Here is an 18,665-nt window from a genome sequence, read left to right as displayed (position 1 = left end):
CCCCATCCCTGGGATTCTCCAGGCAAGAACACTGGAGTGGGTTGCCTTTTCCTTCTCCAATGCATTAAAGTGAAAAGTGAAAGGGAAGTCGCTCAGTCATGTCTGACTCTTAGCGACCCCATGGACTGCAGCCCACCAGGCTCCTCTGTCCATGGGATTTTCCAGGCAAGAGTACTGGAGTGGGGTGCCATTGCCTTCTCCAGCCAGTCAGTATAGGATAACCTTAATATTCTGCTTCATGGTAAAGCTAGGATGAAGGAAGCTTTTTAGCCATACCTGCTATGTTTATGGGCTTCCCTGGTGGCTCAGTGGTAAAGAATCCATCTGCCAAGGCAGTAGATTCAGATTCAACCCCTGGTCCGAGAAAATCCACTGAAGAAGGAAATGGCAACCCACTGCAGTCTTCTTGCCTGGAGAATCCTGTGGACAGAGGAGCTAAACAACTACAGCGACAAAAGTTATGTTTACAAAGGAAGAAAGTTAATCAGTTCTGTAATAATACTTGCTTTTTAAAACCAAAACACATGATATAAAAGGAAGCAGTTTGCTCATAACACAAATTTTGTGCTTGCTCATACACAATTTTGACTGACACACCTTATGTGAACATAGAAAACTGCAGCCAGATGGATAAAGGTGCATAGCAATGCACAAAATGTGCTCACACCCTCTGCCCCAAACCACCACACCCATCCACATCTGGTGTTCAAACCTTCCCAACCTTTGCAGTAATTCATGGGTTACAACACTTTTCACACTCATTTGCTTAAGTAAACTTCATGTGTTTTACAAGGTAAAGTGCCATATTTATTACAGAATTTGTGAATTTCTTAACCACTTAACCAGTATAAAGCTATACTACCATTTTTTGTTAGGCTTTCTTTTTTAAAAAATAATTTTATCTATTTATTTTTGACAGCACTGGGCCTTTGCTGCTGGGTGGGTTTTTCCATAGTTGCAGCAGCGGGAGCTACTCCTTGTTGCGGTGCGAGCACTTCTCATTGCAGTGTTCTCCTTTTGTGGAGCACAGGCTCCAGGGTGTGCAGGCTTCAGTATTTGCAGCTTTTGGGCCCTAGAGCACAGTCTCAATAGTTGTGGCTGCTGCTGCTGCTGCTGCTGCTAAGTCGCTTCAGTCGTGTCCAACACTGTGCGACCCCATAGACGGCAGCCCAGCAGGCTCCCCATCCCTGGGATTCTCCAGGCAAGAACACTGGAGTGGGTTGCCATTTCCTTCTCCAATGCATGAAAGTGAAAAGTGAAAGGGAAGTCGCTCAGTCGTGTCCGACTCTTAGCGACCCCATGGACTTCAGCCCACCAGGCTCCTCTGTCCATGGGATTTTCCAGGCAAGAGTACTGGAGTAGGGTGCCATTGCCTTCTCCGCAATAGCTATGGAACACCGGCTAAATTGTTCCAAAGCATGTGGGGTCTTCCTGGACCAGGGATCAGACCTGTGTCTCTTGCATTGGCAGGCAGATTCTTTAGTACTGAACCATCAGGGAAGCCTTCCTATCTTTTTTAATACCTTTTTTTTAATGAAGTTTTCAAGTGTTCTGTCCTTAGTCCCATTTCCCTCATGAGCTCTGTGGGTTTTATCACATTATTTTACCTAGTGCAGTGATTTTTGAAACATACATGTCACATTTTCATAGAATTGACTGTAATGTGAATTCAAGGAAGGAGAAGTAATACTTGTTTTTATCCACTTGCTTTTCCTGTTAAAGCCAGGAAAAGGAATAGAGATGTTATGGTGAAAGTCTGGTGAGAAGCATTGTGTTATCACCCCAATTTCTCATGTCTTTATACTACCTGGACAATAGAGTCGCAAATCCTTTCCTTCCATAGCCTTTCTTCTTTTTCCCACTGGAGTCAGAACAGGAATAAAAAGTACTAAAAGAAGAACAAAAAGATGCTAAAGGGTAGAGGACCTGGCTTTCGGGGTTTAGAAGAACCATGTGATCCCGGGAAGCCTGATCAGTTCGTTTGTTCTCAGTTTCTCGTTTGTAAAATGAATGACTTGTAAAATGAAGTGCCCTTTCATCTCTGTGTTCCTAATTTTAGAGGTTAACAGATGTTTTTCTCTCCTCCACCATGAGACCGAGTAGAAATACGCAAAAATCTTCCTGTAGAGTCTAAAGTGCTATAAATAATGTTGAGTTATAACAACCTTAGTATTTCTTCCAAGGTTGATGTTTCTGTGTCCTTTTAATCCCTGAACCTTCTTTCGGAGCCTCAGAAAGGTACAGATATACCCCATATCACCACATGACCTTCCAGTAACTGACAGACAGCAGCCAAGAGCATAGGAAGGGGAGTAGAAAGGCTAATTCTCAGGTCTGGAATGTCTGCCTCACAACAGACACTGGACTCCAAGTTCATGGATCCTACACGTGGCCATAAAGGACTTTATGTTTATCTCAGAGTGACTCATATGATCTCCAATGGTTCAAAGTACTATTGTGCTATTCTGAAATTCTTAATGCCATTCTCTTTGGTCAGGAATGGCACTAAGTATGACATCTGAATAAAAATATATTGACTTGGTCTTGCCCTTACTCTTTGGCAGAAAATTCTTGATCCCTGTTAAGCAGGAATGCACAATGTAGAACAAGCCTTGGAGCCAAGTGAGGAATTCTAGTTTTACAAACTGTTAGCTATTTGGACAAGTTGCTTCATCTCAGATTTGTTTTCTCTGTCTTTGAACTAGGGTTAATTATGATGCATAGTAGTTACAGGTGTTATAATAGAGGTGTAAAGCATCTGGAATATAGGTATTCAAAAAATTGTGACTGTTATTATAATATCTCATTGATATTCCTAAGCACTAATTTTCTTATATCAGGTTGAGCCCCTGACACTGATTTTTTTTATTTCTAGGAATGTTTCTCCAGTGGGTACTTTGTGCTGCCATATGGTTGGTTGCCTTGGTGGTAAATCTGATACTACATTGCCCTAAATTTTGGCCTTTTGCAATGGTTGGGGGCTGCATTTGGGCAACAGGTAATGTATGATACAACTTATCCTTTAATCATTTGATACTATGATCATAATAGAAGGAAATGGCAATAGATACTAGAAATTAATGATTTCATTTCTTTCATTTATATGCTCCATAAATATTTTTGGTTCATATTTTTGACTCAGATATTTTTCCTTACTCTTTCCTTTTAATGATTTCTTTCTTGTTCCTGCTAGAAAATTATTATAGCAAAATTATTATATTTATATTATTATATAAAATTATTATAGGAAAAATGTTTCACTTGCTATTTGTTCAAGCATAAGTGCTCTGCCCTTTCTCTAGCATGTTTATCAGAAAATACTTATTAAATAATCCTCTCTACTAATAGCATTTTTAAGACTTGTGCTTAGAAGTAGACAAACACAAACACAGTATCATTTCAAAAGCACTGGCAGAAAAACAAAAACAAACAAAAATCTTCCTTCTGTTGCCTTATCACTATTGCCTGAAATTTTATAGCTACAGTTTATGCCTTTGCTTGGCCTATCAGTAATATTTTTCTTCTATTAATATATCCCTGGGGGAGTTTTCTTTTCTTTAACAAAGAAAATCAAGGATCTCTAGAGGTAATTTGATTAAAAGCAAATAGATGTTTAAATGTTAAAAATTTATTGGGCACCTACTTAATTTGAATCTCTACAGAATTAAGTGATTTAGTGAAGATGATGAGTTGGAGGATAAAAGAGTTAAATTTGCACTAGAGTTGTAATTATTATACCTCATGTATACTTTAGTATGATTGTGATCATCATTTTGAATAGGAGAGGGGAACAGAGAGACCAGTCATTCATCCTGCAGATCTGGACAACCACTTCAGTATTTATATTCACACGGCTGTTCACACCAGGAGTTGGTTGTTGTTGTTCAGTCATTCAGTTGTGTCTGACTGTTTGTGACCCCATGGACTGCAGCATGCCAGGCTTCCCTGTCCTTCACTATCTCCTGGAGTTTACACAAACTCATGTCCGTTGAGTCGGTGATGCCATCCAACCATCTCATCCTCTGTTGTCCCCTTCTTCTCCCGCCTTCAATCTTTCCCAGCATCAGGGTCTTTTCTAATGAGTCAAGCTCTTAGCATCAGGTGGCCAAAGTATTGGAGCTTCAGCATCAGTCCTTCCAATGACTATTCAGAATTGATTTCCTTTAGGATGGATTGGTTTGATCTCCTTGCAGTCCAGGGAACTGTCAAGGGTCTTCTCCAATACCACAGTTCAAAAGCATCAGTCCTTTGGCCCTCAGGCTTCTTTATGGTCCAAGGAGTTGGTGGGAAAAGTTTAATTTGAGAACTGCTGCAGACTGGGATGATGTGGGTCACAGTATTTTTCTTTGGTTGCTAAGTTGTGTCTGACTCTTTGGGACTCCATGAACTGCAGCCCACCAGGCTCCTGGGTCTTCCACTATCTCCTGGAGTTTGCTCAGACTCATGTCCATTGATGTAGTGATGCTATCTAACCATCTCACAGTGTAGGGCACAGTAGCTGACTGGATATGGTTAGTAGAGGAAGGGGAAGAGTTAACAGTGATGTAGAGATATTATTGTAGGTGATTAGGAGAGTGACAGTATCATTGAAATGGATGAGGAGAAAAGGGAAAAGAACATGGATGAGAGGGAAAATGACTTCAGCTTGGAACCTTTTTAGTTTAAAGTTCCTAATATTCCCACAATGGGGGACATCTGGTCGGTAATCTCTTACTGGCACTAAAGCTCTGGAGAAGGTCCAGGCTAGTGCTGGAAGCATGTGTCTCTAGCTGATAGCTGAAATCATGAAACTAGTCAAATGCCCAAAGAATATAGCAAGAGGAGGAGTGTACTTTAGGGATAATTTTTAGAGGGTTCCTCTATGCAGATGGTATGATGAGAAAGAACAGCCAAAGAATAAGAGGAACAGGAGGGAAGCTGATGATGAAGGCATCTTGAAAACCAAGAGAGAAAACCTGTCAAGAGGATATTGACTGAGTCAGATAGCAGGTCAGGAACTGGAAAAAAAAAAATGACTGTGAATTTGGTCCTGAGTGACCCTCAAGAGCACAAAGCGCTGGGTGGGGCAATCCAAAAGACAAGTAAATGAGCATGAGAGAGCAAAGTCTGGAGCCATATGAGCCAAGGACATCTGCTGATAGGTGGTCTAGTTCCAGTCTAAGAGGATGGTCACCATTAATTTTATCATTGACCAACTTCTGCAAAAAAGTCGTAATGGAGACCTGCACTAAAGATGAAGAACATTGGTGCAGTTAGGCAAAGAGCTAACTTAACATTTTCTTTGTAGGATTTTGCCCTAAGCCTGGCTCTTTTAGTAATCATAATCATGAGGTTAATGCCAAACATTGGTTGTTTTATTTTTAAAATGAGGAATTAAGCTTTACTAAGTTTGTCCAAATCCCATAAGCTTCATCTGAAATTAAAACTAATTTAATTTACAAATAGATTTTTCTGTATTGAAAAATAACACCTTTCTTCTTTATATTTCACCTACAGGTAACATAGCTGTTGTCCCAATTATCAAAACCATTGGTTTGGGCCTTGGAATCTTAATCTGGGGATCATTTAATGCCTTAACTGGATGGGCAAGCTCAAGGTAACACAAAACAGGGTGTTTTCAACTCAGATTCTCTTCACTCACATTCTGTGTAAGGTAAACGCTGATTCCTGCCCTCAGAAAGGTCACTTCTTGTAAGATACACACGTAACTTGTGCTACGTTGAATTATTTGCCTTAATTCTAAAGAAGTGATCTAACACACCAACCAAGATAAATAATTTTCTTTAGAGAATGAAATAGGGAGAGAGAAAGGGCATTGATATTTATTTTCCTTTTCTGAGTGTGACTGTTTTGTTTCACATGTTGTACACATCATCATTCTAATCTTATTTCCACAAACAAATGAGGTAGGTGCTGTCTTAGAAGATAACTGACACACAAAAAGATGAGTGGCTTGTTGAAGGTCGCGGAGCTAATGAGCCGAGTTCAAACCCAGGTCTAATAGTTCTAGAGCCTATATTCTTCCCTGTAGGGTCTGAGCCAGGGTCAGCAAATCATTGCCCAGCTTCCACTTTGTAAATAAAATATTATTGACACACAGCCAAACACATCCATTTTAGGAACATTTACAGCATGGCTGCTTTTAATCCATAAAGGCAGGGGTGAGCAGTTACCAGAGGCCATCCAGTCCACAAAGCCTAAAATATCTACTCTCTTGCTCTTTATGGGAAAGTTAGCCAACCCCTCAGCTCTAGAGTTGAGCTGTCAGATGGGGTTGCCACAAAACATGTGGCTGTGTATATTTAAATTCATTAAAATGTGATAAAATTAAGCATTCAGTTCCTCAGTGGTCCTGGCCACATCTCAAGTGCTCCATCACTGTATCTGGTTAGAAGCTGCCCTGTGCAACCATGGAATAGCCATGGAGCATTAGAGAAGTCCTGTTGGACTGTACCATCCTCTGTCAGCATTAAGATGAATATTCCAGTTGAGTTTGGGATGATAAATAGAAGGAGGATTTTATTCTAACCTTACTTTTCCAGCTCCTCTTCCTACTCAAAGCACTACAGCAACCTCAGTTATAATGAAGCAAACTAACCTCCAAGACATTCTTTCCTGTCCTTTCTCCGCCCCCAGTCTGCCTTGTACAAGTGCTGTTTTCTTCTTCTTGCCTCCATTTTTCTCATCCTTGGATGGTTCACAGTGATTATTGGTAATAGTCACTGCAAGATCAAGGGATTAAAAACAGAATTTAAAGCGATGCCAAAGAGTAGAGATCTTTAACCAAATAGTCACTGAAGTTTATTTCAAATTCTATACAAAATTGCAGTCAATTTATCAGCATTCAGTTAGCCACTTAACCTATTTTTTCTTCTTTATCTCTTAGTCTTAAAGTGAAAGGGAGTTTTCTTTTAGACAAGTACTTTTATATATACTGACTCATTTAATCTTCATAAGAAACTTGTATATTAGGTATAATTATAGATATAATTATCCCCATTTTAAACATGAAAAGTTGAGACACAATAAAGGTAGTTAACTTATCCAAGTCACAGTTAATAAATCATGGACCTAGGGTTTGAATCAGGAATCTGATCTTGAGTCCATGGCCTTAAATAGTGTGATGCACACATATTCAAAAATATCTGCTTTTTTTTTTTACAATTTATTTATTTATTTTATTGGAATATAGTTGTTTCATAATGTTGTGTTGGTTTCTGCTGTACAGAAAAGTGAATCAGTTATACATACACATATATCCACTTTTTTTAGATGGTTTTCCCATAGAGGTTATTATAAAGCACTGAGTAGAGTTCCCTGTGCTGTATACAGTAGGTTCTCGTTAGTTACCTGTGTTATACCTAGTAGTTATATATACATCAGTCCCAGTCTCCCAATTCATCCCACCCCGCTTCCACCCCTTGGTGTCCATAGGTTTGATCTCTACACCTGTGTCTCTATTTCTGCTTTGCAAATAAGTTCATCTCTATTGTTTCTCTAGATTCCACATATGCATTAATATGTGATATTTTATGGTATATTACCTTCTGACTCACTTCACTCTGTATGACAGTCTCTAGGTCCATCCATGCCTCTGCAAACAGTGCAACATCGACTTTGATGTGACTTTCTCCATTTCCAGGTTTGGCTGGTTTGGAATGGATGCAGAAGAAGTGGCAAAACCAGTGCTCAATTATATTGGAGCTGGGCTGTCTGTAGTAAGGTACATGGCCATTTATAATCGTTTAATTCTTCTTCCCAACATCAAAAACCATTTTTAAAGATCCTGATGTGTTTACATTGTTTTACATCCACATCTCATCAATCAGCATGATTTTTTCCTCAGATCCTTCATTTACATTGACAGCCATGATGACTTCAGAGGATAGAAAATGCCAGCTCTGGGGTCCGGAGCCCCAGCTTCACAGCTAGAAAGCTCTGAGACCCCAAGAAACTGTTCAGCTGTTGTCAAGCTCACTTTCATTATCTGTAATATTCAGAAAGTCCTAAAACATGGCTCATAAATGAGGATCAAATGGCAGTTAAAGTATTGAGTTGGCCAAAAAGTTCATTCGAATTTTTCTGTATGCGCTTATGGAAAAACCCAAATGAACTTTTAGGCCAACCCAGTATTTTGCAAACTAGAAAATCCTATACAAATCAGGGTTGTGCTGGTTTCCTGTGGCTCTGAAATAGCTACTGGCATGCTCTTCTCATTTCTTATGGATTCTTTGCCACTCGGTTTCCGCTTTCCCATGGCCTCACTCCCGTCTCCTCAGCCTGCTCAGTTAAGGACACTCTCACCTGTGACAACACACACTCCTGTGGCTGCCTCTTTGGGGATGTCTAGTTACAGTCACCGTATGAACGAGGGTGAAAGTGACTGAGTCTCTGCATGGCAGCGTTCAGTCCATAAAAGTCATTGCTGAATTAGGTCACCTTTGATTCACTCCCTTCTCCTCTCTAGACTCCGTCTATATTTCCTGTCAGCACCTCACATAATGGATAACACTGCCTGCGAAGATTTTAGTACTTTTTTATTCTTCAGGGAAAAAACACTATATTTCTCTTCCTCCTGTGGTGATGACTTTTCCCCAGTCACATTCAGGAACAATCTCTTTGTCACTGAAATGTTGCCTTCGAGAGTGGTTCCAGGCCAATCAGAGAGGAAATAACATAGATTATTCTACAATAGCAGATTCTTGACATTTTTGGTTAGAGGCAATTTTGTGCCTTTTGTACAATTCACATAGCATTCGAGCTTTGAATAGCTTTCTCAAAAACCATTTCTTTACTCCCAAGGATTGGAATGTAGCATGCGTTTATCTTGACTTAATGGTAATTTAAGACCAATTTAGCCAGTCCATCAGACATTGTTTCTTTTCCATATTCCTTCTTCTTTAGAAAGTGTACATTCTTTGAAATGACAGATTACTCATGATTTACCACTTCCACCTGTGTGACCTTAATGTCCCTAAATCTTGGTTTCTTTGGGGATAAAGTGTGGATAATAATTGCACCAGCCTTATATGACATTTTGAGCATTAAATGAAATAAAATATGTTAGACACATAGCTAAGACTCTATATGTTGGATAATTTTAATTACAGTAGTCATTCTTTTGTTAGTAACTGTTCCATGCTCAATTACTCTTTCCTCTTTGGACCTGTGGTGTCCATCCCTGCAGTCAGCTAGTCAGAGTGCCTGGGGAGTCTCCCAGTTTGGCCTGCAGCTTGATCTGAGGCAGGGAGATGCAATGGTCTCTGCTTGTGGTGCATCCTCGCTCTCTTTTGTTGACCTAAAATAAATACTACACGGCCAGATAGTCCCCAGCCAAAATGGGTTTATTCGGGATCACAGAGAATTGCCATTCGGGGTCTGCAGCCATGACAAGCCAGTACCAATCTCCCACAGCAAAGGGAGGAGAACTCTATAGAGGGGAGAAGGAAGCTGGGAAGGCTACAGTAAGCAAGGAGTGCATGGATTTTCCCTGACTGAGTCCTGGACAGGAAGGAAGAGGTGCCTTTTTCTTTCTGTTGGCTCTACCATCCTCACAGGGTGTGAGAAATTTCCTTTCCCTCTGTTTAATTAAAGGTTCTGTTTATTAAAAAATTTTATGCTTTCGTAAGAGAAATTTATAAATTAGTTTATTCTGAGTGGAATTCACTGAAATACCTTGGAGTCTCATGGTCAGTATAAGGAAACTTGACATATGGTCCTCTTGGTTTAAGATGTTGCTTTCTTTTAAAAATTGCAGTGATTGCTTCAGTCCTCCTGACCATCATGTCTAAACGGTTGCTTAGGCCATGTCTAGCATTACGTTTTTCCTACATGATATCTATTGTAAGGATTAGTCACTTTGCACATTCTGACCACTCCAGGCATCCTAAGCAGCAGAGGATTTAACAGAGGAAATTGTTGACAAAAGTGTTGCAAGGACCAAAGGAGCAAAGGGAGGAAAGTGGCCTCACCAGAAGCCCCAGAGCCCCTGTTCCTGCTGGCGCTGTGGGGACAGACTCCCCTGCCCTGGGCTACCGCCACCACTGGAGCCCCCACGAAGGCAATATAGCGCCTCCCTACTTTTGCCTTATTCATGTGTCTCCCACTGACAAAGCCAAAATGAAGTGCAAAGTTTGGGAAAACATAGTTTTCAGTCTTCTGGGCTCCATGGTTCAGGATAGAAGTGGAACTGATGACAAGAAACAAAGTTCAAGACACTCTCTTAGACATGCTTTAGTGAAGATCCTGGAGTCAGAATTCATCAAAAGACAGAGTTCCTTTTCAGTTAAAAGCAGGCTCTGGATTATCCTTGAATCTGTCTCCATTCTTTACTTTCTTAACTTGTTTTCCCTGGAGAATGGTGCTGTGAGGAAACCCAGGCCTTGGACTCCAGCCGTTACTTCTTCAGAGCCATGGCCCTTACATGGAACTGTGGAGCAGGCTAGTCATCTTAAGGTAGATGCTCTCCAGGCACCTCCTGTTCCATTTCAGGTGGGGTGACCTGTGGAAGGGGACCCTGCCAGGTCAGGAAGAAGGCCAGGACTGTGCAAACCCTGGGCTGTTGGTTCCTTTTTCTTTGCCTTCAACATTTGCAATCAGAATTACTTTTCTTAGGGCTTCCCTGGTGGTCCAGCGGTTAACACTGTTCTTCCAATGCAGGGTGCACCGGTTCAGTCCCTGGTCAGGGAGCTAAGATTCCCACATCATGTATGTCCAAATAAATAAATTAATTTAAAAAGTACTATTTAAAAAAAATAAATACTTCTCTTACTTTAGCCTTCCCTGAAAACTGATTTCTCTTCTTGCATTTCTTCTCTGCATGGAAGATATTAGTCACAGTCATCCAAATTCAGAAACTCAGGCTTCTTTTTTTTTTTTTTCCTTTATAACCCCCCATAACTAATTGTTTTTAGAATTCTTGTAAAATTCTTTTTGAATGTTTCACAACTTCCTCCGCTCCTTTGCCTTGGCCCCTTTCTATCTACTCACCTGTATACAGTTGTAAAAATCTCGCATCTCATTTCCCTAGTTCTGTTCTTTCCTTTGTCAGAATGACTTGCTTGTATCTGCTCTCAAATCAGGACATCATTCTTCTATTTAAGAACCTCTGAAGGCTCACCACTGGATTCAAAATAAATCTGTCTCATTAGTCTGGCATGTCCCCCATAGTTACAGATCTAGTGCTTCTTCCTAGCATGGTTTCTCCTGTGTTGTCACCTCATTGACCTGGAATTACTTATCACAGCATATGTGGCACTTCCCTCAACCCCAAAAGCCCTTTCTTCTGCTTCATTGGCCACCCTGAAATTTCAGGTAAGATTTCCCATCTGATGATATTTTCTTCTTCCTAAATTCTTACTGTATTTTGCACTTCCTCTATTGATATTATCCACATCCCCCAGGTGTGTTTTGTATTATTCACACAACCGTCTTTATCCTTAAACCATGGGATCCTAAAGGACAAAGTCTCCTCTTTGTATACCATCTCCCTCACCATCACTCTCAGACAGTGCTTGACTCAGAACAAACGCTTGTCGAAATCCATTGTCAGTGTAAACACACACACACGTGAGTTTTCCTAATAGAAAGTTGCAGATCTACGGAAATTGGAAAGGTTGAAAATGTAGAAAAGCACCCTTGCCTGTAATATAATTGATTTTTTTTTCTTTTTCTTTTTTTGCTTCCCATGCTTTTGACAAGATTTCTAGACTTTCTCATGGAACTTTGTGTTTGACAAACTGCACCAAGTTCTTTGCATCTATAACCCAGAAGACCATGTGATCTATTTACCTTTATGTTCATATTAATATATTGACATATATGATATGTCTCATTACCTTGCCCTAACTTAGTGCCACCACATCCTCTCTTGACCTGACTTAGCTGGGATTCTTCTTTCTGACTTACCCATTTTGTGTCTAGTCACACAGGCTCAGATGACTGACTTAGTCTTGATTTCTTTCATATGCTCCGCACCCTTCTCTTCCATCCAGTTTATAGCTAAGGTTCTCAATTGATTAACATATTTTGAGCTTTTATCATGTGCCAAAAAGTACCTTGAGAATTTTGTGACCATTTTTTTGAATTGTTTTTAATTATTAAAGACTATAATTGTACACTATGAGAAGTATAGACCAAAACATAATTATCGGAGGACAGTTGCTCATCACAGCTCTGTAAAGTGGGTCTCTCCCCATTTTTTAGATGAAAACAGTTGAAGGTCAGCGAGGTTAACTGATTTGTTGAAAGTCGTACAGGTGTTTGACGAAGCGTTCAAGGACTTTTCTCTGGATCCTTCAAGTATTTTTTTAATGTTAGCTCATATCTTTATTAACCAATATACAATTACTTGTTTTCTGGTTTGTTGAAACAATAGGTCAGACAACATTTGCCGCAATAATGTCTGCCGAAATGACTGGCCATAAAAATTCCAGCACCACATTCATGTGAGGGACACTCCCAGCGAAGGCGATTGATTTTGCCATTCTCATCTACCTTATAGTATTTCAGAACAGCCAGCTTAACCTTCTTTCTCTTATGCTTGTTCTTCTTGGGAGCGGTGTAAGACTTCTTCCTTTTCTTAGCACCACCACGAAGTCGCAACACAAGATGAAGAGTGGACTCCTTTTGAATGCTATAGTCAGACAAAGTACATCCATCTTTCAGTTGCCTCCCAGCAAAGATCAGTCCTTTCTGGTCAGGAGGAATTCCTTCCTTATCCTGGACCTTGACCTTTACATTTTCTATGGTATCCGAGGGCTCGACCTGAGAGTGATGGTCTTCCCCATCAGGGTCTCCACGTAAATCTGCACCTTGGCGGTGGTTCCACCACAGATGGCGGATCCGAAGCTCCTTCAAGTATTTCTAAAATATCATTCTCTATTGTTATTAGAAAACAGACTGGTCTATACAAAGTAGAAAGTTTTCATGGTAATTTTGAGGAGAAAATGCAAAGGTAGTGTCTAATATTAGCTTTGCGAATTAACATATATATGAGCACACACACATGTTTACATATTTAACAATTAAGATAGACAAGTACTTTGAGGACCTTGAAAGAGATAGAAAATGTGGTTCCTATTCAATTTTCTATGGAATTGGAACATCTTTAGAGAAAAAAGATTGCATGGAAAATGGTCTGGATTGTGTGATGACGGTTCTCAGTGTTGCAGGAATTCAGAAAAGAGGAGGATTTGGGGAGGATTGGCCTGGGGAGAGCTCCCATCTCACAGTCAGTAGTCACCTCTTCTGTAGTTTGGAGAAGAGGCAAGAATATGGTATGCCCAGCTAAGGAAAGCTGGCAAGCAAGACATGAAAGCTTGGAGCAGGGGCTGGCCAGAGAAAGAAGTCCATGGGGGAGTTATGTTCAGGAAGGTTGGGTGTGGCATGAAGTAGAGAGCAATAAAAGGAGGACTTCCCAGGCAGTTCATTGGTTAAGAATCTGCTTGCCAGTGCAAGGGACACGATGCCATCTGTGGTCTGGGAAGATCCTACATGCCAGAGGGCAAATAAGCCTATGCGTCAAAACTACTGAAGCCACGTACCTAGGGCCTGTGCTCTGCAACAAGAGAAGCCACTGCAATGAGAAACCCACACAGCACCACTAGCAAGAGTATCTCTCACTCGCCGCAACTAGAGAAAACCCACACACAACAACAAAGACCCAGCACAGCCAAAGATAAATAAATAAATACATTTTTTAAAAAATCAAAAGGAAACTTGAATTTCCTATGGGATGGAGTATGGAGCCGGTTAAGTGTATAAAGCAAACAAGAGACTGAAGTAAGGAAACCACTAGACATTTTTAATTTTTATACAAATAATAGCATATCTGGTGGAGAAGGCAATGGCACCCCACTCCAGTACTCTTGCCTGGAGAATCCCATGGTTGGAGGAGCCTGGTAGGCTGCAGTCCATGGGGTCACTAAGAGTCAGACACGACTGAGCGACTTCCCTTTCACTTTCCATTTTCATGCATTGGAGAAGGAAATGGCAACCCACTCCAGTGTTCTTGCCTGGAGAATCCCAGGGACGGGGGAGCCTGGTGGGCTGCCGCCTATGGGGTCGCGCAGAGTCGGACACGACTGAAGCGACTTAGCAGCAGCAGCAGCAGCAGCATATCTGGATGCCTTTGTCTGCACCCAGCGATCTATACTATTTCAGTCTCATGTGTGCATTGAAAACTTCTTATATTGCTTTCACTTTTGAGCCATGCAAATGTTTTAAAAAAAGAAAGCAAAAGAATACTAGAGTTGTGACGTTCCTTCAGTTAATTAAATACTTTAACACATTTTAACATTTCTGCATAGTTTAAAAGTCAAGGTCATTGAGGTATTTATTACAAAGATGCTGGACATGAATAGTTAGTAAATTAGGAGAGAGAGGTTCAAGGGAAAAATAAATCATTAGGTCTACATGTGTTTTTATCTCTTAAAATATAGTCTGGAGGTCTTTCCATATCAGAACATAGAGGGTATCCTCATTCCTTTTTTATGGCTGTGTTGTATTCCATCGCATGCCCATGAAGATCAGCTCACCTGAGTGTGGCTGTGCCTGTGTTATAGGGCCTGGAGCAGGATTCGTAAGGGCAGGAGTGGACACACCTGTGCCCTTAGTACCTGGCCGCAGAGTCTGCTCCCTGGGGTCACACAGTCTGCACTCATATCAGTGGTGCTTTTCTCCTCCAGGTTGCTCAAGCATGTTAAGCTTTGGGGGTTTTGTCAATAGAATAGGTGAGACATATATTTCAATGTAGTTTTCATTTGTATTTTTCTTACCATGTGATTCCAGCACTAAGCAGGAATAAAAAGAAGGATAGGGTCATTGACTGAAACAAGAAAACTGGCAGAAAGAGCTGATTTGGGAGGGAAGCTTATGAGTTCAGCTTTTAAACTGTTGAAATTAAGGTTGAGGAGAGACATCAAAGAGAATGTCAGTGCTGGAGAAATGGCAGGATCTCTGCAAAGGCAGTTTGGAAGCAATACCATTAGGTCTTCATTTTAGCTCTGTTTCCCTTCAAATGCAGGTATCTTAATGTGAACCAGGGTTATGATAAATGTCACTAAAATTTGTTTTCTTTACAGTGCTTTCATATTTTTGTTCATCAAAAGTGAAATACCAAATAACACATATTCTGTGGACACCACACCACTGATATCAGAGCATGTGAGTACAGAATGAGAACCACCTTGATCTGAAACATGAAATTAGGATAAAAGGAAACTGCATGGATTTGAACTCAGATGAGAGGATGGTGGGGCATGTTGTTAAATCAAGGCTATCTGAAATATCTTAGCATATTTTCATGGGTAGGTTTATGTAGCAGTCAATCCATATTTCCACAGTAAAATTTCTCAACGAATATAGAGGTCTGGTTGTTTTTATTAATGGTAGATTCCTAGTAGATGTTCATACAAGCCCATATTTTTAATAACTTAAGGATGTCATGGTATAGCAATTCTAAATACTTAGAGGAAGATGAAAATTACTTGGAAAGGAGGAGGGAGGAGGTTTTAATAACTCCAGGGAGGGCAGCAGGTAACCGATCAGAGGAAGTTAATGAAAAGGTAAATCAGGTCGTATGAATATAGGAATTAGACTTGGATTTCTTCTCATTTTTCTGCCCTATCTCTTCCACTCAAAGGTGAAGACAGGAACTATGTAAGGAGTCTGTGTTTTGACCTTAAAGAAGCTAAATGAGTCTGAACATAGCAAACCTAGATTAAGCAGGGACAGTCTTTCCAAGACAGCCCACACAGCACCAGTCCCAGTAGTTCCACCTTACAGGAGCGATTTCAGGACCCCAATGGCCATGAGCACAGACTCCTGTCCTCCTATGTCACGTATCTTGTCCACCTGCCAGGGCCCAGTGCTAGCAAGCTAGCCTCAATCCCGCATCCCACCCCCACATTCAGGCAATGCCCCCCTGGAAGGCACAGCCTTTAAGCCTTACATCAAAATTAATCTTTCTTCCCCCTTTTATCTTTCCCATATCAAAACTCTTCTCAACTAAGGTGACAGAAACCTTAGTTAAATTGACATTAAGTATGTTAGTCACTCACTCGTGTCTGACTCTTTGTGACCACGTGGACTGTAGCCCCCACCAGGCTCATCTGTCCATGGGATTCTCCAGGCAAGAATACTGGAGTGGGTTGCCATTTCCTTCTCCAGGGGATCTTCCCAACCCAGGGATCAAACCTGGGTCTCCTGCATTACAGGCAGATTCTTTACCATCTGAGTCACCAGGGGAGTCAAGTTAAATAGTAAGTAGCTTAGGTGTAAGAGGAAAGAGATGTATTCATCCACGGGCATCTCTAATCAGGGAACTCTTTAGAGAGGATGGAGAAGTGAGATGGGGGGAAGGTGTTTGGTGTCCCTGTCTACTTTAGTGTTCCAGATACCTCCTAACCAACCTCCCTTCAAACAGTGGAGGAGGGGAGGAAATAAATGCAACTTGGGGAAAGCTACATAGGAGTCTAATTGCCTTAGAGTTTTCCATCAAGCTGGCAGTAGGCCAACTAAGATTAAAGTTGCATAAAGTCTTGATTGTAATGCAGCCATACATCCGGAGGTCCTCATGGGAGAAGAAAGCATAGTTGTCAGAAGAAAGCTTGACCTAGCACATAACAAAGAATTCAGTTCTAATCTCATCTTTTACTATTAGGAGTATAGCATCAAGGAAACCTCAGCTAAGAGACAAAGATGATTACTTTGATAGAAATATTATGAACTTGGGCAGAATTTTTCCGAAGTTAGAATATGAGCTAATCTTGAAACAAGGCTGGAAATGTTTAAGCAACCAATTTAGTTTTTAAAAATCTGGGTAAAAATATGCCTGTTGATCTTAAGTACTCCATAGTAGAAGAGTCTTAAGATCTAATTTCTTGACAGATTATTCAGTTCAGTTCAGTTCAGTCGCTCAGTCATGTCCAACTCTTTGAGACCTCATGAGTCACAGCACGCCAGATCTCCATGTCCATCACCAACTCCCAGAGTTTACCCAAACTTATGTCCATCGAGTCAGTGATGCCATCCAGCCATCTCATCCTCTGACAGATTATTAAAACTTGCAAATAAAATGCAAGCACTAATAACCTCATTAGTTTTGATAGGTGTATCAAAGTAGCCATTTATTAAACTGTGAAAAACATTTTAAAAGAGACCAGACCATTCTGAGTAAAACAGAAACAGAATTGGAAACATGTGAGTCTAGTGATGCCCACAGAATCAGAATGCAGGGTGGCATGGTTTTATTTTAAAGTGTATCTGAGACAGAAGAGAAAAACACTGAAAATCTTGTCACCAGTGTGGCTATTAATTGACTGCTGTTTTTCTTTTGGTTTTTGCCAATGTTTTCACTAGGTGATTAACAAAACTCAAGATCCTGATCCTGACTGTTCCTGGGTGGATAAACTTTCCACAGCACAAAGCCACTTAGTGTAAGAAGAGGTTCTGTTATTCTGTTTCATATATGGTTACAGCAAGGATAAGCAGAGTAGAGTTGTATCCATTTGAGCTCAAGATAGAAATGGTAACACAAGCTTTGACTTCCTAACTTCATGGTAGACTTTCTGGTCCCTTGCTGAATTTTACAGCACAGAGGGCCTTGGTCTCAGTGCTTCAAGGAATTCCTAAGCCCCTGCAGTGTTTCTAGTCAATAAGTCACTCACAGAAGCAATCTCATTTTGCAGGACTTTCATGCCTAAAGAAAAAGGAAAGATTAAAAAAAAAAAAGCAAAGTAAAGGAAAAGTACAGGCCACAGAGTGTGGCAACCAATATGCTCCCAGCAATCACTGTCGAATTAGGCAATCCACATCTCTAGCCAAGATGACCACTGTGCCCTAGGAATCCCTCCACTCATGCATCAAGAGTTTTATAATCCTGAGGTATTTATTGTCAAATATGGTAGAATATTTTGTGTCCATGTAGGTCTTAGTCCCCACCCCTGTGCTGTCTCTGTAAAGAGTGAGAGACTTAGGCTCAACAATAGCTTCTATATTTAGGGGTTTAGGGGGCTAGCAAAGAAATATGAGAATGATATGTTTTATGTATGAACCTTTATATGTTTATATAAGAAATATGAATACGTAGTAGTATGTAGCTTGCATTTTTCAATTGAGGGCTGTTTTAGACTTTATGTGGTGATACTTTAAGAACAGAAAGCATGTCCTCTGTTAGTATATACACTGTCTTCACAGTGGAAAGCAGCAGTGCGGGGCACATAATAGATGCTCAAAAAATATTTGGATCAATTAAATGAATGAAAGAATGAACTAACCTATAGGCATTGGAAGAAAGAAATGTTATTTTTGCTTTGAAATAAAACAGATCTCTCCAACAAAACGTTCTTCACGAAGCATCACCTTCATTAAGGGAATATTTGTTAAGCACTCTTTCAGTTGTCTCATTGGAGAGCCTAGTCCATTAGTCTGATCTGTTTGGGACCCTCCTCCAGGATTCATGGTCTTTACCATTATGTAGAGGTTTCCATCATGAACAGAGCTTATTGGTCTTGTGAGTACCTACAGTCTCATATTCCTCAAAGCACCACTAAAATAGACTTTAAGAATTTATTTTTAAGCTTAGAAAGTAATGGTTTTTGCCTAAAACTCTTTCCTGTTTCATGCCATTCTCCTTTATGTTAAGCTAAAGGGACTGTTCTAAA

General features: G+C 40.5%; 1 protein-coding gene and 1 pseudogene across 9 annotated transcripts in view; one reads left to right on the top strand and one right to left on the bottom strand.

The window, feature by feature from the left end:
* Positions 1 to 18,665, top strand: part of TMEM144 (transmembrane protein 144) — a 69,084-nt gene that overhangs the window by 30,185 nt on the left and 20,234 nt on the right. For all 9 annotated transcript variants that reach the window (XM_070769199.1, XM_070769200.1, XM_070769202.1 and 6 more), the window contains exons 3-7: positions 2,876 to 2,998; positions 5,497 to 5,596; positions 7,643 to 7,723; positions 15,084 to 15,165; positions 17,362 to 17,438. In XM_070769199.1, coding sequence (XP_070625300.1) covers positions 2,876 to 2,998; positions 5,497 to 5,596; positions 7,643 to 7,723; positions 15,084 to 15,165; positions 17,362 to 17,438 — 463 coding nt within the window. The remainder of the gene's footprint in view (positions 1 to 2,875; positions 2,999 to 5,496; positions 5,597 to 7,642; positions 7,724 to 15,083; positions 15,166 to 17,361; positions 17,439 to 18,665) is intronic.
* On the bottom strand, positions 12,304 to 14,824 carry LOC109570842 (ubiquitin-ribosomal protein eS31 fusion protein-like; annotated as a pseudogene).

Source organism: Bos indicus, chromosome 17 (genome assembly GCF_029378745.1).
Source record: "Bos indicus isolate NIAB-ARS_2022 breed Sahiwal x Tharparkar chromosome 17, NIAB-ARS_B.indTharparkar_mat_pri_1.0, whole genome shotgun sequence".
NCBI lineage: Eukaryota > Metazoa > Chordata > Mammalia > Artiodactyla > Bovidae > Bos > Bos indicus.
This window is presented reverse-complemented; position numbering and strand designations above follow the sequence as displayed.